Source organism: Mesoplodon densirostris, chromosome 1, assembly GCF_025265405.1.
Source record: "Mesoplodon densirostris isolate mMesDen1 chromosome 1, mMesDen1 primary haplotype, whole genome shotgun sequence".
NCBI classification, from domain to species: Eukaryota; Metazoa; Chordata; class Mammalia; order Artiodactyla; family Ziphiidae; genus Mesoplodon; species Mesoplodon densirostris.
Window position 1 is genome coordinate 154,924,092 of NC_082661.1, and position 23,192 is coordinate 154,947,283.

At 43.1% G+C, this 23,192-nt stretch overlaps 1 protein-coding gene across 1 annotated transcript; it reads right to left on the reverse strand.

Annotated features, from left to right (window-relative positions):
* Positions 1-22,365: 22,365 nt before the first annotated feature.
* RHOH (ras homolog family member H) lies at positions 22,366-22,941 on the reverse strand. The gene has a single exon (XM_060091538.1). The coding sequence runs from the start codon at positions 22,939-22,941 to the stop codon at positions 22,366-22,368; it is 576 nt and encodes a 191-aa protein (XP_059947521.1).
* Positions 22,942-23,192: the final 251 nt, after the last annotated feature.

Here is a 23,192-nt window from a genome sequence, read left to right on the forward strand (position 1 = left end):
TCCGAGAGGACTTTCAGCAGGAAGGATCAGAGAACACGCATTCTCCTTGGCCAGGCCCTGGTCTGAGAGTACACAGGGGACTGAGCTGAACATACCCAGGTGTTTTCCTCAAATTTACCAATGAAATCAATCACTCCACCTTCAGGGCGTGGCATGTATGAAAGGGGAGAGAGAGAGAGAGAGAGAGAGACCCAGAGTTATATTAATCAATCTATAGCATTTAACCAAATGAATTAAATGTATGTTTACAGGTTGTCTCCCACTTTTGACCAGAAGCCCCTTCAGGGAAGGGATTGTGCTTTATTTATCTTTGTTTGTCAGTGCCTTGTACTTGGAGGCATGCAAATGTTTGCTGAATGAATATGGACCTGGAGTCCAGACAGCCCCAGTTCAAACCTCCTTCTCAGCATTACTGTGGAAACATAAGCAAACTATGTGCCCAGAGGTTGCAAATGGCTGACAAACCATATCCAACTCAGACATATGTTTGGCCCACAGAGCATTGGGCCACCACTGTCTTTTTTTTTTTTTTTTTTCTTTTTGTGGTATGCGGGCCTCTCACTGTTGTGGCCTCCCCCGTTGCGGAGCACAGGCTCCGGATGCGCAGGCTCAGGCTCCGGATGCGCAGGCCCAGCGGCCACGGCTCACGGGCCCAGCCGCTCCGCGGCATATGGGATCCTCCCAGACCGGGGCACGAACCCGTATCCCCTGCATCGGCAGGCGGACTCTCAACCACTGCGCCACCAGGGAGGCCCACACCACTGTCTTAAAAGTTGTAAATTAGCAGGCAATACTTAAAACTCAGGAAATTTCATATAAAGATCTAGATTTCTAACTTCTGCTGAAAACTTGCAAGACTGGATGTGGTCGATTGATTGCAAAAATGGCCTCAATTCTTCACCCCTCCCTTTGTCCACACACTTTGCAATGTCACTTTACAGTTCTTCCCATAAAGGGTTGGAGTCTATGTCCCCACCTTTTTCCTCTGGGTCAGCCTTGTGACTTGCCTTGGCCAATAGAATATGACAAAAGTGACGGTGTGCCAGTCCTGAGCCTGGACCTAAGAGGCCTTGGACAGGTCTACTCTCTCTTTCTTGGAAACCTGCCAAGATCCCATGTGAACAAGCTTGGTCTAGCCTACGGGAAAGTGAGACATCATATAGAACAAAGACAAGTGATTTCAGTTGCGGGATTGACAAAGTCATGTCTTAAACCTTCCCTGCAGCCACACTTTCTTTATCTATGAACTTTAACAAGAATGGTCATTTTAAATTGTTTGTGTTGTCCTAATTGAGAGGCCTCGACTCTCACTAGTAACATTTCATTGTCATTCTTGGGCTGTTGTTTTTCTCATCACTGAGTTAACAGTAAACCAAAATAAAAGTTCTTATAACCATGACTATCAACAGAGATTGGGAGAGGTATATACTCTAAGCAAAAGGAGAGAGTGGAGGGGGAAATGTCATCTTACATCCACTCCCTATATGTACCTCATTTTAAGCTCTTGATTTAAACCCTCTCAGCTTCCGTTTTTTCTGTAAAATGGGGTTAAATACACTTGCCTTGGAGGATTCTTTAAGAATTGAGTTAGCTTTAGCAAAACAGACAGTGGTTTGGTGCATAAATTCTGGAACTAGATTGACAGGGTTTAAATTCCAGATTTCCCACTTATTAACTAAATCCATGCATAGTGCCTAGACAGATGCAAACTGTTCTTAATAGATGTTCAATAAAGTTACTTTAGTCCATACCCCCATAAGAATTATTTCTAATCTTTACATTGTTCTAGTAAATGATTTACAATCAAAGCTAATTTTAAAGCAGATTATTATTTTAGAAATATCCTAAGAACTGATAGGGGCCAAAACAATGTCAATATGTTGAGTATTAAATAACTTTGATAAGATTATAAAATATTTATACCTTCTGATCAAGGTATAAACACCTGAAGATAGCCCAGAAAAATAACATAAATGCAAAAACACTTAGATATTTATGGCATCTATTCATGCAATGGAATATTTAGCCATAAAATAAATATTACTGTGGAAAAACATGAAAATTTGTTCAGAAAATAATGTTAAATGAAAAAATATATATATACAAAAGAGTATATACATATTAATTGCAATTCTACAAAAATACAACTACACATTGAAAATGATCGGAAGAGAATATTGAATAATATGAATAGTTGTCATTCCAAGTTTGTAAGATTTTAATAAAATTATCAACAAGTATACTATAATTTTAAAGTTCGAAAAATGCAGATCATTATGCTATACTATCATAAAAAGTGTAAGTATTCGTAGGCCATTACTCAGAGAGAATAACAATATATTTTTATTGGTATTTATCAATAAATTTAATTAAGCATTGGTATGTTTTATTGGTAAACATAAGAACAAGCTATTACATAAGCAAAATTTTTTATTCTCTTAAAACCTGCAATCTGAATGTTTACACTAGGACTCTTTCCCTCACTCCCACTCCCAAACCTACATCCATTCCTCCTTGTTTTTAAAAACGAAACAGAACAAGACAAAATTCCAATACTTCTAGGTGTCGATCAGACTATATCAGGGGAAATAAAGGTTTCATCCTCACCAGTGACAGCATGTTGTGTTCAGCCCACCAGGTAAACAGCGTAATCCCAGTTCTCCGGGTTCCATGTTGTCTGACGGAACATTCGCACACAGGGCGTCACAGTCACACTCAGCTTTCGGCATGTCCCCCTCTGGTTCCATGTGGAAAAGTAGATCTCCCTCCTCCTGGATACTACTGCTGAGTAGAAGCCACTCCAACATTCTTCCAAAGGAGGATTTGGGTAATTTGTGGGTTTTTTTTTTTTTTATTAGTTTCTGCTTTATAACAAAGTGAATCAGTCATACATATACATCTGTTCCCACATCCCTTCCCTCATGCATCTCCCTCCCTCCCACCCTCCCCATCCCACCCCTCCAGGCGGTCTGTGGTTTATTTTAACAGTGGAGGAAGGGAGGTACTGACTAAAGACAGATTCATTGATGAGCTGGAGGAACTCAGTTCTCTTCCTGAATCTTGCCAGTTGAGTATGGACTCTGGTTTTCTTGTCTGTAAAATGGCTGATTCTTTTTGCCCTTTCCTACTTCACAGGTGATGATGGTGGTGGTGATGGTGGTGAGAGCAGCTAATGAGAACCTACTATGTGCTAGACCCTATGTTAAGCTCTTAACCCTCATTATCGCATTTCATCCCCACAAAAACCCATGAGAAAGATATTTGTATTATCCCCAGTTTTATATTTGAGAAAACAGAAATTTGGAGAAGCTACACAATTTGCCTTTGGTCGCACAGCTAACAAAGGGCCATAAAAGAACTTAAACTCAGATCCATCTGATGCTAAAACTTAGCTTTTAACCTTGATGTAAATTTATAAAACATCATAGGAAAGCATGTTAAATAATCCAAAGAGTCTGGAATAGACATATTAGAAGATTAATGAAAGGATATTTCATGTTATTATTCTTGGTATGTAGTATAGGTTCCAAAACAAACTTCATTTCTGAAACATTCTTCTCTACTTGGGAAGAAAAACAAACAAAAAAAGTTGTGTGTGTGTTTTTTTTTTAAATTGCTCTCAACCCATGGAACTTGCAGTCATGTGATACCAGCTCAGAGCACCAGAAGGGACTTTCAAAGTTACAGAGACCAGTCACCTCCTTTCATAATTGAAGACACTGCAGCTGGGAGAGCCAAGGGTCATGGCCACGCAGAGCTCCAGTCCAAGCTTGATTTTGCCAGGCCTCGTTTAATTCCCTCCTGGCCCCTTCCTCAGAGCTTTAATCTCTGTTCAGATGATTCTCAGAAGCATTGAAAAATTCACTTGTCCTCTCCCCGTCTCTGTCTCCGTCCCTCCCCCCCACCCCACCAACCACATCCTTGGGCCCTCAGTCATCGTCAAGCTGTCCGTACTTGTTGGGTTGCCTGTTTTCATAGTGCTCCACACGCAGGTACAGGAAGAGCTGCAGGTGTGAGCTTTGATTAGGTGGTGAGACGCTCTCCCAGACCTCAGCTATTCTCAGGTAACCACGTTCCAGGCAGCCTCATCACTCTGCCGCAGACAGTGGGTCCCTGACTCCACCACAAATTTGAAGGTACCCGCAGCCAAGATGTCTGCAGAACTGCATCTCCAACCTTTGCACAGATTCATGCAGTAGCAAAGGAATGAAATATAACTCTACAAAATACAGAGATCTGTAGAAATACAGCTGACGAAGGCCCATTCTTTAACGTTTCAGTTAGACCCAATCAAAAAATTCTCTATAGAACATACACCAATCAATCTTTTGCCAACAACTTTTGGATGAAACTCCTCTTGACAAGGTCACTACTGTGTTAATAAATCCAATGGCCAATTCTCACTTCTCTTCCACTTGAAACTCAGTAGCATTTGACACAGTTGAAGACAGTGTAAGTGCCCAGATAATAATGTCACTTGGCTGAGAGGTTCATCAATGCCTCAGTGACAAAGTTTTGGTAGTTAACACCAAAGTGGACCAGCATTCTTTGTAGTTGTTGAACATATGTTTGTGCTGAAGTGAACTGTGGACATGTCCCTCTATTTTATTGTCTTTAGGAAGTATCACATTTGTCAAGTCATATAAATTTCTTAATAGAAATCTGTTAAGCCTAAGAGGATGTAATATTACAACTACTACCCACACCCCTGCCACTTGGTGTCAGTCCGCTGTGCATCAGGAGTTGCATAGTCTAGTGGTTAAGGTCACAGACTTACTGGAACCTTCTGGAGCCTCACCACCTGGGTTCAAATTCTGGCTCTAAGACCAAGCAGCTTAGAGAACAAGAGAAATGTAAAACACGTAAGGCTACCACGAGCAGTTGCCTAAGTTGTTCACTGCACAAAAGTACTCCACCAACAAGTGAGTGGTGGCTACAGTTATACCCACAGTCCTCTCACCAAGCCCTGTGTCCAGTGCAAGATTATGCCCGCCTGAAGGAGGGGGCACTGCTTGCAGAAGTGTGTGCCCGTGTGACTTCAGACGAAGTGACTTTTTCTAATTTACACAAAGGTACCAAATGGACTAGCAGCAACTCTGAAACTGGGGCCTCTCTCATCGATATAATTTTGTTGTGGGATCAGTTACATTTAGAACTTCAATACCCAGAACACCACCTGGCACACAGCACTCAACAATACTTGTTGAATGAATTAAACAATCTGAGAATTATCTTTATGAAAAAGTTGTAAAAATAATGAACAATAAATCACTGTAGGAACCTCAAAAAATAGTCAAAACTATGTTCATAATAATACTAAGGTCTTACTTGTCTGTTTTGCTCATTCTCTACAAGTGTTCAGAGTTCATTGATATGGTTCCAGATTCCACATTGCAACTAACTTTTAAGAAAATATAACATCAATTTTTGGAGTACTTTCAAAGAAAAATATCCACAATGATCTGAAAAGTCTATGAAAATACTTCTTTTTGTTCATGTGAAGCTGAATGTTCTTCATATATTGCATCCAAAACCACACATTGCAAATTGCACCAGACTGAATGCAAAGACAGATATACAATCCAACTATCATCTATTAAGTTAGACATTAAAGCAATTTGCAAAAATATAAAGCAATGGTACTCTTCTCATTAAAATTGTTGTTTAGGAAAACATTTTTTATTTAAGAATGTGTCATTCACAGATGTAGAGAACAAATGTATGGATACCAAGGGGGGAAAGTGGTGGGGTGGTGGTGGTGGTGGGATGAATTGGGAGGTTGGGCTTGACATGTATACACTAATATGTATAAAATAGGTAACTAATAAGAACCTGCTGTATAAAAAATAAATAAAATAAAATTCAATAAACACACAAACAAAAAAGAATGTGTCATTTATGTTAACATTTAATGGATCTATTATTGTTACTTTGAATGAATTAATATATAAATATTTTGTCATTTATCCATTGTAATTTTAGTTTGGTTAACATTAATAACTACAACTCACATCAACAAAAACTCTTTAGATTTTTCAGTGATTTTTAAGAGTGTAAAGTGGCCCCAAGACAAAAAAGTTTGAGAACTGCAGATATAAAGCAAACTAGGTTATCAAAAACATCTAGGGAACTTTGTAAAAATAAATATTCTGGTGCCCATCCCTCTAGATTCTGATGCAGTAGAGCTGGGATAGAGCTGAGAATTTGTATTTTATAAAACTCTTCCAGTAATTCTGATTATTGGTCCCTGGTAGAAACAATAAATGTAATAGAAGTTCGGGGAAATACAGGTCTGGGGGCGGGGGCATGCACTATAATTGTCAGAGAAAACTTCAGTTATCCAATAAATATTTAAGTATCCAAGCACATACTAACTTCCAGGCAATATTGGGAACGTTGGCCAGACACAACCCCTATCTGGAAGAAACTCACTGACCAGTGGGAGAGATGAAGAGGGCAGGCAAGAGTTACTGAACACAGTCATGGGGTCTGTGATGGTGCTGTGGGAACACAGAAGCAGGGCATACCACTTCAGAGAGCTGGCCTTAAATGACGGAAGTTTCTGGAAGACTGAGGGGAAAGGGGTGACAAAGACCTAGATTAAGGGTAATGACCCTTAATGGTCGATGGTCACAATGTCCGTGTCGTGAGCAGTACATTGACCAACCCGGCTGGCATGGAGGGCTGGCTAAAGAACAGAGCAAGATAAGGTCAGGGAGTTTGAGTGGGCCAGACGATGGAGGAGTTTAACACCAATGAATTGCTTGGAGTTTGGTGAAGATATGATGAAAGATACACTTTAGGATTATAACTCTGGTGACATGTAGAGCCTGAGGGGCTGAAGAATGGGAGGCCTGCTAGCTGGCAATTAGAATAATGTGATTCTGGGGACCATCCAAGACAGGCAGGAGAATAAGCAGCAGTGTTCATGCCCGTGGTCTGAAAGAAATTAGATAAGCCGCTGAAAATCAGACAGTGGGATAAAATAAATTTAATAAACCCTCCCTGAACTTTCTATGTCCCTTTTGTTTAGATTCTGTGAGTCATTTTATAGCAGCGGCTCTTGACATTTTAGGCTCGTGGACTCCTTTGACAATCTGATGAAAGCTTTAAACATTCTCTCCACGGGGGAAGAAAATAAATTAAAGCAAAAAACTATGGGTGACTAGGCAGGATTTTCTCCACTCTCATGTTCCTTTACCCTCTTAGCTTTTTCTTCTCTTTCTTTCTAAAAGAGGTGTCATTTGATAAGAGGAAAAAAATTTAAAAATAAAAAAAGATTCAGCAGAATAAGGCACCAGAGTTTTCCTGTACGTGGTAGTGAGTATTAGTAGCAGAAATGTTGAGGGTAGAAATTTCACTCTGAAGTCCAGGAAGCCCCTTCCTAGGGAGCCCAAAAGAAGCAATACCGGGGAGGGGGGGAAACAGGGACAGAGTCCAAGTCTGGTGGAAAAGGAGGGGGAGAATTAGACTACATAGGGTTTGACTGATGCTTCGTGGAGAAAGTAAAGAGCTGTACTCGATGAGTAGAGGGACTGCCCAGTAGTAAGACTTTCTTTCTGGAAATGGACTGTAGCTTTATACCCACCAGACATGGTAGCCATAACCAAGAGCAGGTGTTACCTCTTTGCTTCTTATCTCAGTTTCTTGTGAGCCCTCATCTGCCACAGCATTTGGGAACTGTCTTCTCCCAGTCAGGGCTGCTGGTCACAGTTGTGCAGCCGGTTCACTGAACAAAACTCTAGGCAGAGGGGACAGTGGAGGCTGAAAGCCAGCCTGTGCTGGGCTTGCCAATCTCTGCTGGTTGGCGCAGAGTCAGATGCACCCAGAGCAGGCGGCATTTCTAATCCTCACAAAGGTGCCCTGCCAGCTGGCATCGCTGTACCACCCGCAAACACTCTTTCTCTTCTCCTGCGTCCTCCTCTTCCCTTTACCACTGGGGGCCGTGGCAGAGAATGGTCAGTTTGTAAGTCTCCACCATATAAAGTGGTCTGCGGACATTGGCCAGACTCCCATCTCCCTTCCTCTCCCTCCCTTGACTCCTCCTCTGTCTCCCCCTCCTGCTTCTTCCAGAACCTCTTACACAGACGTCATTCTCTCAGAAAAAGCAGATTGAGGTTGAAAGAGGAAAATTATTCACTACATGACACGTGTGCTTCTTCTATCAAGAGCAGAACGAATGGAACAGAACCAACAGAATTCAGCAGCCTCCCTCCTCCCCTCAGTCCCAGCCTCAAGCTAAGAGAAAAGCTGTGAAAAAGGGCAGCCCATAAACAGTACCTGAGTAACAGCCACAGGACTGAAACCACAGGAGACCACTGCCTTCTCCCACAGTTGTGGGGTGAGTCTGCTTGGCTGGCTTCCAGATCACACACCTGCTGTAAGTCTTTCAGACAGAATTGGCCCCAAGGTGACTCGAGCTTAATGCCCTCCCCTCTACCGTAGAGGGAGCTTTCAAAGTGGGGGAAATGTGAGTGTTACCCCACATGCACGCCTGGCTGACTTACCCACTTCAGGCTGTCCCCTCCTCCCCCTGAGAAACTGGGCTTCTGCTGCTCTAGACAGTTCCTTTCCTGAGCCTGGTGGTGGGTCTGTTCCCTCTAGTCATCGTATAGAGCAAGCTAAGGCCCAGAGCTTGATTTGGAGCAGAGGGGGAACCTGGTACCACAGGGCTTTTGACTCCAAGGAGACCAGGAATCCGCAGTCATCATCATAACAATGGTGAACACTTACGGTGCACTCATTACCTACCAAGCCCTTTCCATTCAATGCCTCACCTAATTCTCACAACCTGAGGTATTAGTCTCTCCATTTCACAGATGAAAAAAAAGAGACTCAGAAATTTTATTTATTTATTTTTTTGCGGTACGCAGGCCTCTCACTGCTGTGGCCTCTCCCGTTGCAGAGCACAGGCTCCGGATGCGCAGGCTCAGCGGCCATGACTCACGGGCCCAGCCGCTCTGCGGCTTGTGGGATCTTCCCGGACTGGGGCACGAACCTGTGTCCCCTGCATCGGCAGGCGCACTCTTAACCACTGTGCCACCAGGGAAGCCTGAGACTCAGAAATATTATAAAGCTTGCTCAAGGTCATGGGTTCCTGCCAACTCCACCAACCCATGAGAATTGTCGCTTCCTTCCTTAGATATGATCATGTGTCAAACTATTGCAGGCTTTCTCCAAGGGAAGAGGCCTCTAGGAGTCCATTTCAAAGATTCACACTTGATAAGGATGGCCAGATAATCAGGCTAGAAAAGGAAAGAAAAGACTGTCTGGTTGAAGGTCAACTAGACTGTGTCTGAAGGTCAGCTGGGGATGGGGGGAAGGAAGTGCGAGGGTGACTGGTTTCCTGGAACAAGTCTCAATCCCATTACAATCTAGCAGAAAATTGCATAGGTGTTTTATCAGGAGCTTTCATTTTCTTCCCAGAAAGAGGTTTTGAATTATATCACACACAGAAAGGTTCTGTCCCAGATCAGGTCTGGGACAATTTTTCTTTCCAAAGCTATTATAGTGAACATCACATTATATTGATATATACTATGATGATTGCAATTTAATTATGTAAAAATAACACATAATCATGGTGTCACTGTAATCCTGAGAAAGTCAGGATTAACCTATATGCCCCGCCTGTAACAGGTGCTTAACAAATGTTTATTCAGAGAATACATGAGTGAATGAATGAACTTTTCCGGCAAAGAAATGAGTGAACTAGATCATAGCTGCTCGCAGTGTGATCCAAACACCAGGCAGACAGGTCTTCAAACTGTTATGGACCACAGCAAGATAAGCACAGAAATCAGGAGTTTAGATTAGAAAGTTTTTTAGCAATTGGGTAATGTCTATTGAATCTAATAATAAAAATGGGACTTGCATTTTAAGACTTGTTTTGTTTTTTTGTTTGTTTGTTTGTTTGTTTTTTGGCAGTGCTGAGTCTTCATTGCTGCGTGGGCTTTCTCTAGTTGCGGCAAGCTGGGGCACTCTTCGTTGCAGTGCACGGGCTTTTCATTGCGGTGGCTTCTCTCGTTGCGGAGCGTGGGCTCTAGGTGTGCGGGCTTTAGTAGTTGCAGCACGTGGACTCAGTAGTTGTGGCTCACGGGCTCTTGAGCACAGGCTCAGTAGTTGTGGCACACGGGCTTAGTTGCTCTGCGGCATGTGGGATCTTCCCAGACCAGGGCTTGAACCTGTGTCCCCTGCATTGGCAGGCGGATTCTTAACCACTGTGCCGCCAGGCATGTCCCATATGTCTTTTTTTTACTTCATTTTTTTTCCTATTAAATCTTTGTCTTTTCTTCTCCGTCCTCCTCCTCCTTCTTCTTCTTGGAATTTATTGTACTTTTAAGCAGTATTTGTCGGCAATGATTGGAAATAAAGAAAAAGAGAAGGTCTTTTACCACAGTGGTTTAATCAGAAGATCACAGACCCACTGGAAAGGCCAGATGACTTTCTCATATGAAAAGTTCCATTCTGAAAACCTCCTGGAAGAGAAGAGACCCTGAGTCCATCCTACACAAACCTCCAGCCATTCAACTCTAACAATAGACTTACCCAAGGTGACTGTCATTCTTTGGAGGGGAGGGAAATAGAGGCATCCATTCAAGGTCCTCATCAAACAGCTTCTTAGAGCCATGCCATTGCTTGGAGGCTCAGCGGCCCTCATGCCCTCCTCCCTACCCCACCCCCCAACTTCAGAACGAACCAGGGAGAATCAGAGACGTTAGCATCAAAGCAGAGCAAAATCCGAGGCTCTGTGTTGTGGCAGGATGGGGGTTTTCTTCCCCTCTCACCCCTCTTTCCTTCCTCCCCAAGGCCCCCAGCCAGCCCTTCCTGGGAGGAAGTCTGGTAAAATGGAAGAAAGTGACTGTGAGAGCCTCACACCAAATAGTTCTGTCTGACAGGTGTCAATAGTAACCAAAGAAAGGTGTGTTTGTTTTATAGCTGTTTCACTCTGAAGGGCTTAAGCCTCCACTGGGGACCTTCTACATGGAGCCCAATGCTGCGGGAGGGGCTGAGAATGTAGAAGAAGATGGGTTTTGCGGGGGGGACTGCAGGGGGAAGATGGTCGGAGAAGACCAGAGAAAGAACAGCTGGATGGATGATCGTCAAACTCTGTGATGAACTTACAGATGACTTGACAGGAAAATCAAGAACTCTCTGGACTTCACACCTGTCATACTAAGACTTTTCTTTCTAGGACTGGATGTTCCTACAGGCCCTCCAGTTTTGTAACCGAGGAGCTGGAGTGTAGAACCAAATAGGTGGAACCATTCTTGGAAGTGTGGTGTCAGGAGCACAGGCTTGGGCCAGATTGCCTGGACTGAATCTTGACTCTGACACATGCTAGGTGTCTGACCTTGGGTAAGTTTCCTCATCTGTAAAATGGGGATGATAATATTAACTTCATCTTGAGTGCTTACAAGAAAATAAATTAACATTCATAAAGCACATAGTGCAAGATATATCTATGGTTTTTACTACAGCTTTAAGCAAGGCCACACACACACACACACACACACACACAAATTTCCCATACACAGTTCAATAGATGCCCATAGGTGCAATTAACAAACATGTGGTTACAGGTTCCTTGGAAAAATCTGGAATAGTTACCATGCTGCCTTTACATACAACAGCATAAGAGTATGTATATTCATTAACATGCTAACATAGAAAGCTGTTCACAATATAGTAAATTTTAAAAAGTAGATTGGAAATCAGATTGTACTATATGATCCTATTTTTGCAAAAATACATGCATAAGTGTATAAGAAAAATTCTGTAGGGGTAAATACAAAAAATGATGTAACAGTGATAATCAGTGATTTTAATTATTGTCTTTTGCTTTGCTGTCTTTTTCTAATTTTGTAAACAATAAGCAGGACTTCCCTGGTGGCGCAGTGGTTGAGAGTCCACCTGCCAATACAGGGGACGCGGGTTGGTGCCTCGGTTTGGGAGGACCCCAGGTGCCTCGGAGTCTGGGCCCGTGAGCCATGGCTGCTGGGCCTGATCATCTGGAGCCTGTGCTCCGCAGTGGGAGGGGCCACAGCAGTGAGAGGTCCGCGTACCGCAAAAAAAAAAAACAACAATAAGCATGCAATATTTGTATAATCTGGGGGGACAGATATAGAAATACGTATCTATGTAAAGAATCTATTTCCTTTATGACTCTTTTAACCTGTCACAACCAGGCTGGCTTGCAAATTTCCCTTCTGAGCATTTGGGTGGAAGAAGGGAGAGCCTCTCTCAGATTGCCCCTGAGCCCATGAAGGCCCAGCTCTGAGTTGTTCAGGGCTCATAGCTCTGGCTGTTGAGCTTGTTAATAACACACACGGCAGCGCTGCTGGCTGGCTGCTGTGTCCTGTGTCTTCCTGCACTTCTACTGTTGCTGGTTTCATGTGTTGGCCTTTCCCTCTGACATTTTCTTTTTTTTTTTTTTTGATCACCTGCCAGTGCCCCTGACGTTTTAAGCAAAGGGTAAACCTTTAAACTTCCATCGTTGAAACCTGAAACAAGGTAGAGGCTGGGAGGTCTGAGGCCTGAGGGAAGATAGAAGAGCTCCTGGGAGCTGAGACCTGGCCCTCAAGGTCCCAGCTTTGCCTGCAGCCAGCTGTGTGTCCTTGGGCAACTTGGAGAGTCAGTTTCCTCATCTGCAAAGTGATGAGCTTGTGTTAAATCCTCCCTGAGCTTTCTTCCAGCTCCAAAAATGTGAGTCTAATAATAGCACATAATAATATAATAATAGTAATAAAATATAATACAATATAATATATTATATAAACATTGATACTATATAGTATAATAATTATAATAATTTAACAAAAATAATAGAGAAACAGAAGAAAATGTTCTAGCCATGTTGATTTATATATTAGACCCTCAATGGAAGTATACACACTAACAGAATGAGAGAAAAAAGTTAGTGTGAGGGGCTTCCCTGGTGGCGCAGTGGTTGAGAATCTGCCTGCTAATGCAGGGGACACAGGTTCGAGCCCTGGGCTGGGAGGATCCCACATGCCGCGGAGCAACTAGGCCCGTGAGCCACAACTACTGAGCCTGCGTGTCTGGAGCCTATGCTCCTCAACAAGAGAGGCCACGATAGTGAGAGGCCCGCGCACCGCAATGAAGAGTGACCCCCACTTGCCACAACTAGGGAAAGCCCTCGCACAGAAACGAAGACCCAACACAGCAAAAATAAATAAAAATAAATTAATAAACTCCTACCCCCAACATCTTAGAAAAAAAAAGTTAGTGTGAGTTTGCAGGCAGTATCCAGAGAATTAATGCAAATATGGTTTGGACCTAGATTAACAGATAATTTCCCTCTTTCAGACTTTTCCATTTGTTGATCAGAGACAACCACATAGCAATTTCCAATTTTTTAAAAACATGTTCTGATAATAAGAATGATAATATTGACGGCCAGGGCTTAGAAACAGAGACCTCTCTTCTGGTCAGTAACTGTGTGCATGGCCTGGACATGTCACATTGCCTTCCTGGGCCTCATCTCTCTCATTTCTTCTTCATAGGGTTGTCTTGAGCCTCAGATGAAAGCTTAGTGGCATGGAAAATGGAGAGTTTGGAGCCAAGAGATCTAAGCACGATCCCGAGTCTGCCAAGTGTCAGTTAAGTGCACATAGGTGAGTGGTTTAACCTTCCAGAGCCTTAGCTTTCTTGCCTGTAAAATGGGCCAAATAATAATAACCCACAACATTGTTGTGAGGTCATGGGAGACAACATACACAAAGTACTTGATTGTTTAGGGAGTGCTAAGCAAATACTGGCAGTTAGTACCAGAAGACATGGAAAAGCACTTTGGACACTTTTAAAGTGCTATATGAATGGATGTGTGTGATGGTGATAATAAGGATTGATTTACTCAAGAAATAGAGGTCAGCATCTACTATGGGCACGGCACCATTTCAGATGCTGGAACAACCAAAGACAGGTGACAGGGGTACCTAGCTGCAGAGGGAAATGATGAAAAGGAGGAGAAAAGGGGGAAAGAGAGATGTATTTGAGAAGTATATACATGCAGTGATTTATTAGGGGCTTTCTGAAAACTTAAAAAAAAACATTGTCAATCAAAATCCTCAGTAAATCTTTAGTTCCCTGAGATGACAGCTTTACCACCCAACAACTGCTCTTTGGTTAATTCCAGTGACTCACTCGTAAATTGCACCCCTCCTGTTTCCATCAGGGTGAAACTTCCACAGAGGGAAGACAGATTGGGGCAATTTACTATGTTTTATTTAAACAACACAGCCATAAAGAGCAAGCACTGCAACTGCATCAGTCGATGGGCTCTAGCATGCTGTAACCTCGCTGTTTCTCAAGCCTGTGCTACCACGTCCACGCACATGTTCTTGGAATTGCTCCGCAAGTCCCAGCAGGCAAGCTCTTGGCTCCACATTGAGTCCTATCTAGACCCTGAGTTCTAGTCATTTCCTTCCTTGTTTTCAGAATCTGTTGGAAACCACTTGCCTGTGTAAACCCCAGCTTCTGTAAATCATGTCACTTTTCTGTGCCAGTCTCTTTGCTAATCCATCCTTTGGAACAGCCCTAACCCAACAGTCAGGTGGGTTGGAATCCCCCAAGTCAGTCACTTCTGGAGGGAAATGGGTATTGAACACTGATTGTTGTGAAAAGCTGTGTGTCCCTTTTTTGAGGCCAGCAGAGAAAAAGTTAAGCCTGCTTTCTTTTTCAGAGGGGTGGTTTATTTTTTATTTTTTTTTGCGGTACGCGGGCCTCTCACTGTTGTGGCCTCTCCCGCTGCGGAGCACAGGCTCCGGACGCGCAGGCTCAGTGGCCATGGCTCACGGGCCCAGCCGCTCCGCGGCACATGGGATCCTCCCGGACCGGGACACGAATCCGTGTCCCCTGCATCGGCAGGAGGACTCTCAACCACTGCGCCACCAGGGAAGCCCAGAGGGGTGGTTTATTTTTAAATGATGCAGTCTGTCTACATCAGCCAGGCTTCTCCACAATTAGGAGGATAAACTACCAAGTGTCCTCTCTCCCTTTTCCTAATTTATTTCCTTATAGTACTGATCACCCATCCATATTTATCAGAGTTGTTTACATAATTATCATCTGCCCATACACAGCTATCCCTACCTAACTAGATCCTAAATTCCACAAAAGCAGCAGCTTTGGCTATTTGCAGTCTTGTTGCTAAGAAGGTCATGGTCCAATGGGGGAATGGAAACATGAACACATAATTATGAAACAATATTGTAAATCCAGCGATGGAGAGATGCTCGGATCGATGTCTCTTTTAGTGACGTCCTCTACTCTCTTTGAATCACCCCCTGAGAGAACGTAAGAAGCCTAGTATCACCCCCTGAAAGAAAAAAAGGAGCCTAGTAAATGCTGAATGAATAAATAAGATAAAGGATTCTCTGTTGATCCCTTCTGTAAGGCACTGAAAGGCACCTGCTTTGTGCTAAGAAAAAACACTGCAAATTATAGAGTACAGGAAACCTGGATTGAAAAGTGAGCTTATAAAAAGTGAACAAGTAAAACAAAACCTCTCTGCTCATGAAGCTTAGAGAAAGAACACCCAAAGGGTGGTAGGGAGAGTGAGGTGGGCTGAGTCTGCCACCAGCTCATAGAGCTTTGGGAGGGTCATTTAACTGTCCCCAGATCTTAATGTCTTCATCCACTAAAGATCAGGATCCTCCCAGCTCTGAGGGAGGATGGCAATTGAATGATAAAGCTGCCATTTATTGAAAACTTGCTATGTGCCAGACACAGTGCAGATTTTACCTGTATTCATTCCTTTCTTTAATCCTCACCACCCTGTGATGTTATTTTCTCCATTTTACAGATGAGGAAATTGATGTACAGAGAGGCTAGTTAACTTGAACAAGGCTGCAAAGCTAGTGAGGGGCAGAACTGGAATTCTGGAAATTTGACTGTACAACCTGAACTTTAAAAAAAAATTTTTTTTTTTTTTGGCCACACCGTGCGGCATGTGGGATCTTAGCTCCCTGACCAGGGATCGAAACTGGGCCCTTGACAGTGAGAGCACGCAGTCCTAACCATGGACCACCAGGGAAGTCCTAAAAAAACTTTTAAAATTATGAATTATATCAGGCACACAAAAGAGTGTATAAAACACATAGGAATATTTTTGAAGAATAAATAACAGAAAAAATTAAATGATCATTCTTGTACCCACTTCCCAAACTTAAGAAATAGAACATTACCAATACCTGTTTCATCCCTGGGTGACCCTGCTCAGTTGTATTCCCTTATCTCCCTAGAAGAGGTAACCACTTAATTAAATGCTGTGTTAATCATTCCCATGCTTTAAAATGTTTTTGACCCTAAGTATTGTATTGTTAAGCTTTGCTTGCATTTGAACTTCACTTAAATGTGATCATAATACATATATTATTTGACTACTTGCTTTTTTCTCAATATTTCTACATTAATTTATATTGATACATACAGCTACAGTTCATTCATTTTCATTGTTGCATAGTATTCTATGTGAGAATATGCCAAAATTCATTTAGCCATTCTCTCTTGATTACATTCTGTTGTTTGTAGGTTTTGCTATTATCTACAACGCTACTAAGAACATTTAAATACAGGTCTCCCAGGAAGTCTATGCAAGTATATCTCTAGGGCATGAAATGTCTAGGTCAAGGTTATAGGATATTCAATACTACTAAGTAATGCCCAAATGTTATATCGACTTATATTCCCACAAGAAGCATATAAGTTTTCCTATTGTTTCATACCCTTGCCAGTGCTTCATAGTCATACTTTTAAATTTTCCGCCAATATGGTAGTGTGAAAATGATATTTCATTGTGGATTTTGTTTGCATTTCCCTGCTACTGGTGAGGTTGAGCACCTTTTCTATTGTTTATTGGTTATGCATATTTCTTTTTCTGAGAAATATGCACTTTTAAAATTGGGCTGTTTTTCTTGATGATTCATAGTAGTTCTTTATATATTATGGATAAAAGCTTCTTAATATAAATATGTCATTAGAAACCCCACAATTCTTGAACTTTGCTCTCCCAGAACTATTCTTTAGCATGTTCAGATTAGAATTAATCAGCATACTCCTTTCTCTTCCAAGCAAATAGAAGTAGAGGGTGATATTTCCTGGCTTTTGAGGCTCAGGACAGGGGAGTTAGCCAGGCTGCCAAACCCATATCCTTCAGAAGAGTTATGTGTACTCACTTACTGCCAGAACGTATAGATGACTTTTAATATTTGGTGAGTATATCAGTCAAAATTCCATAGGAAACCAAATTTATTCCAGATGGTTCAGATGAAGAGATCTGAATGAAGGCACTACTTGTAGAGGTCTGGGTTAACACAGGAGGGATGTTGCTGCATCCCAAGACTAGCACCAGCAGGAAGCCATTACTTCCTACAGGACGGAGAGGCAGAGAGAGGAAATACCATCCTGGGGCCCCATGAAAGCTGGTGATGTGGAGGAGAAGCTGCTCAGCAGGTGGGAGGGGTTCACAGCTATGGACAGATAAGCATCACCCAAGCAGGAAAGAAGTAGAAAAAAACACTCAAATATTCTCTCCTCCTACCCTCTGACTTCCAGCCAGAGTCTCCCACCAGCTGCATACAAGTAGAAGCAAGCCAGGAAGAGATCCTGGGTGATACAGCCCACAGGGTTAGCCTCCCAGCCACAGGGGAGGGCAGCCAAGGGTGGAAAATGGAAACAGGGAGTGGGAACAGCCAGCAGAGACCACCATGGCAGTGGGACTGAGACTTTTTCATAGGAAAAGTGACAAAAGGAAGTGCATGTGGGAAGGCTGCCAAGCCCTAATCATTAGCGTGTAACAGGGATCATTCTCACCACCTTAGCTAAGTTAGCAAGTGTAATGAACACTAAATATAATTCACCATATAATTTTTAGCTGGTCAAGTTTAATTAAACCAAAATTACATAGTAAAACTGGGACGTTTTGAAAGTAACTGTACAAGGGAAATATCTCCATATATCAGTCTGAGCCTCAGTTGCTTATCAACAGAAAGAGAATAATATCTACCTTATGAGCATGTTCTGAGGATTCAATGACATGGTGTATGTAAAGTGCCTAGCACAAAGCTGGAACCGGTAGGAATCAAATGTAGTTTGTTTCCACTATCATTACGTGTCATTTTACTCATCTTGCTCTATCTAGCATTGCTACAAATGGCACCTGCTTCTGTGTAGGTTTCCCATTGTGTGGCCCACTATCAACAAATTCTAGAACATTCTGATCTGATCTAGAATGTTCAGCCTATGTATCTGCATAGAGGTCCACCAAAACCGTAACGACACATCCATTTGAACCATAGTTCACAGATATAAAGCTATCTTTGTACGAATACTATTGCACGAATTCTTAGGGGAATCCAGGAATTACTGTTTTAAGTTAAGGAAATTGAGGCTGAAAGACATATGACCCAGACTTTGTGACTCCAAAATATGTCCGCCTCTTACTCCCCCATTATTGCTGTCTATCTACCATTAAGGATTACGTCCCATGTCAGGATATATTTTAGAATTGACCAAAACATGAGCTTTAGGTTGAATCAAGTACTCTTTAGGAACTTTACGTTACAAGTAATTTCTGTGGCTGGTTTTATCCTTTCTGGTGAAAAACTGCTCTGGATCTTGGCTAGCGATTAATGTTTCTTTGCTTTATCAGAAGAGATACAGCCTGAGGGAAAATAGGACCCTACCCTTGAGTTGTTCTGATCTGACTCAAACCATAGAATAGTCTTCTCGGCACTGGGGATGAACACTTGCAGATGCCCTGTCCCCTCCATCGTATTGTAACGCTATAGATGTGCCCCACTGGAACCCTTTCATCCCATCTCATGATGGGTAAAGTGCCCTTCCTTGGTACCAAATCCTTAAAAGGAAAGAACCGGGCTTTCCTCTCCCCTGTCACTCCCTCATTCAAAGGCGATACCTGAAACCTGAGGGGTGGAAAAGTGAAATAAGCAAAAGAGAATTTTTTCCAAGGTTTTAAAGCATCAAATCATGATGTATTTCATTTCTGCCAATTCACATGCAGTCAACCTATAAAATTACACTTAAAAGCCAAGGTTTAAAGCAGACACCTTTGCAAATGATGGTGCTCTGTGACTTAGGTGGGTCCCTTTCTTATTGCCAGAAACAAAAATAAAAGGGGAAGATAAAGCTCAGACTGGGAATATTTTATTAAAAATAAGTTTTAAAATACAGGGTTGGGGCCTGCAAGGTTACATGAGATGAGATGTGGCAAAACAATACAGCTGGGCTGCTCTGGGCAGAAGTGGGGCACAGTGGTCTTGAGCACAGCTTTGGAGTCTGACAGACCCACTCGAGACTCCTGGTGCTGCCACCCACCTGCTGCGCCAGGCCTCAGTTTCCCCATGTAAGGTGGTGCTCACCCCACATGGTGAGATAACACACGCTCAGGTGCTTAGCACAGGGGTCAGCACATCTGGAGCCCTCCGCAAACTGTAACCGTTGGGATGCCTTCTACTTTCTTGTCGCTCAGCCTCATTTCATCACACTAGCTTCGGCTGCCCCATTAGTCAGTACAAAGTAAAGCAGAATAGGATGAGCTACCCACTCAAACCAACTCTTTCACGTAAACAAGAGCGTATTTAATGTTGCTATTTGGCATGGTTAGAAATCAGCATACAATAGTCTACAAAAAGGCACTGAAAGTTTGGACGGGGAAGAAACACAGCCTAAGTTGAGGCAGGAAAAATAGACATACAGCCATGTAGAACATACACTGCATGGATTCTAACAAAATGACCCATTTTTGCTTCTTCCCCACCCCTGTCCCCCACCCCCCAGGGCTGGTGGAGGTCTGCTTCATTCCCATAAGCACTTCGCAGCACATCAGCCCGATTCTTGTCCTTCTCTCCAATTCAGTTCAACACAACTTCTTTTTGCTATACTTCTTTCCCTGAGCTGGGCCCTGGGAACACCGAGATGAACAGGAGGTGGCCCAGCCTTCAAGAATGATTGTCTAGTAGGGGAGACAGATGCCTGCGGGCCACAGTTTCTGCCAGGCTGGGGAGGGTTTACACGTGGATTCCTGTTCTCAGGTGTGAGGGTTCCCAGAGACAGCCTTTAAGCTTGGCTCCAGCCAGCAAGCAGAGGGCTCATCTGTGGCCCAGATGAAGGCAAAGTCATTTGACCATGCCCTCTATGACCTTCCCTTCCTCTACCGCTTCCACCGTGGAATCACCACCTCTTCCCTCACTTAGAATCAGTTACCTGGGCCCTTGCCATTTTCAGATCCCAGTCCCCGCCAATCTCCCTTCAACAAGAAAGAAGGAAAAGCTTTGGGACAACCACTTTTAGTCACTAGAAATTTATTCCTGCTATCATGTTAAATACCGCCTACCTTAGACTGGCCCTGAAGGAAAATCTGCAGAAGTTATTTAAGACCATTTGAGATTGTTGGGGAAGAGGAGGAGGGTCAACAGGGATATCACAAGGAGATGTGCTCCCATCGCCTCCCTTGCCTGGCCAGCTTTGAAGCCCTCCAACCCTCTGGATGCCCTACATAGACAGCTGGATATAGTAGCTCTCAAGTCAAGGGACACAGGTGACACAGAGCCGAGGATGAGCTGTGGGACTGGAGAGCTGGAGCTGTCCGGGTGAAGGCAGATATGTCAGCCCCAGAGGACTGAGGGAACCTTGGACACAGAGACGCAGACCCTGGTCCCAGCCCTTTTCCTGAATGTGGATGGGAGAAGAGGAAAAAGAGAAGGCAGTGTGGAGATGAGCACACCTTTGATTTTGACATCAATTATAGCTATAAAGAACTGACCACCTAAGGAAACTGAAAAATTAGTTTGGTTATGTCAACAGAGGTCTGATCATAGTCATTTATGCCAACTGCCTTACCACTGGTGTGTAATGGCAGGTTACACCAAACCAATGATGTACTTTCATAAACGTGGTTCAGAGTAGTTATAGGTTTTGATTAGGTGAGTAAATGAAACACTTGGGTTCCAGCCTTCACGATTTCTTAAGTTACAGAGTCCTCTGTTCTCAGCTTTCACAGATGGTCAATACCATTGCTTTTAAGCTATTAGACAGAATGGTGGTTGGGGGTTGGAGGGATGTCCCTATTGATTCAGTATTTCCCTTGAGAAATTTTTATTATCTAAGCAATTGCTGTATAGTTTTCCTGTTCCCTGTGCTGGGAATTTGTGATTTTTTTTTTTCCACTCAGGTGTTTCATATTCATGAAATAGTAAAAGCTATAAATTCCTTTTTTTCCCTTAAATATGTACATATACATGTAGACACCATCCCAATTATTCTGATTAGGTCCTAAAATTAATGAATTATTTTGCCATGCCAGCTCAGTTTAGAGCTCAAATAACAAAGTTGCTAAATCACAATTATATAGACTTTGAGCCTGCTCTTTCACAAGACCTTCAACCAGCTAGGAACCCCGGTGTCAGAAGAAGCAGGCAAAGTGCAGCGGTCTCTGAAATGAAAGTAAGACTTCCTCTCGTCTGTTCCAAGTTCTGCTGCTATCACTGCGAGCAGTCTGATTCTCTACCTGAGAGGTTTTCCTTCAATCTGTTTTGGTGAATGACAGAAGAATACTTAGTACACAACTGGAATTCTTTGGGTGAAAGGCAAAACCATAAGAAAAGCGCTTTTAAAAAAAAATAATTACAGAGACATATAATGATAGCTGTTTAAAATCATTAGGCAGTATTAAAGTATCTTATGTCATTGAACTGTATTTTATATACAACTCTGAATAACAAGTGGGTGGAAAATGAATTGCAAGGATCAGTTTACAGTAATTTTAAAATTTGATTACCTAATAAAATCTAGCTGGCAAGTGGTTTCAACAAAATTACTACTTCAGATGAAAATACCAACACTACAAACATATGGCAGGGCCCTATAAGGTCGTTTCACTCATACATCAATTTGTGTTTGTCAGTAGGTAGGAAAAGACTTCCCAAGTGTGAAAACTAATTATAAACCAGTGCTATTTATTTTGTTATTATTTAAATACAATGAGTCTTTAAATATGGAATTCTTTGGAAAACTCACTTCATTATCCAAAATTATGGAGACCACTTTGGTTTTGTAATCGATGATGGAATAGTCATTACAGTTTCCCAAGGGATCTTCTAACTGTACTGGGCAAAGAGTTCTTTTGTAGAGTGTATTTCGTAAAAACATCCAGTAGCCAAGTCTCATCAACAACTGTATCCGAAAGCTTTCCTGCTGCTGCTCATGCTGTTTCAGGCTGTTCAGGCTGTGCCCAGAAGGAGCATCGACGCTTGCTGGCTTGCCTGCTCTCCCTGTGCCAGTTAGTCTTTGTGGTAAGTGACTGCTGGGTGGAATCTTTGGGGTTTAGAGGATCTTGCACTCGTTAACAGAGAAGAACCTCCTTCTGTTGCGTCTCCTGGCCTGGTTGATGGCAGTCCGGACGGCACACTCAAATACCTGCTGTACCCCCCGGTTGCTGAGGGCTGAGCACTCCAGGTAGCCCTTGGCTCTCACCTCCTGGGCCAGTCTCTTTCCTTCTATGGCGTTGACGCAGGAAGCCCTGTGGGGCCCCACCTCCCGCTGGTCAGTCTGGGTGGCCACCACCAGCACGGGGGTGCAGGGCAGGTTGCTCCTGACTTCACCAATCCACTTGTTCTTCAGGTTCAGGAAGGAGTTATGGTTGGCCACGGAGTAGCACATCAGCACCACGTCTGCCTGCTGGTAGGACAGAGGGCGGATACTCCTGAAGGCATCATTGCCAGCTGTGTCCCAGAGGCCCAGGCTGATCTGGATGCCATCCATGAAGACGTCTACACCTGTATTTTCATACACTGTGGGCTTGTAGGCCTCTGGGAAGGTCTCTGAGGTGAAGCGCACTAACAGAGAGGTTTTCCCCACGGCAGAATCTCCCACCAACACACACTTGATGGAACTCAGCATCTTCCCAGCTCTGATTCCTAGTTACAAGTTCAGAATTCCGAGGAAAAGAGCCCTCAGTGGGCTGCTGAAGCAAACGCCATTCAACAGCGAGGAATGGAAACCAGATGGATTTGTGTTCTTAGGACCTCTGACAGCAATTTGCAGAATGTTACTTCATGCAGTCCATCCAAGGGAGATGCACCATCTACTTTGGAAACCTCCAAAGGCTGGTCTTCAACTGGAAAAAGAAAAAGAAGGGGAGAACTTGAGTC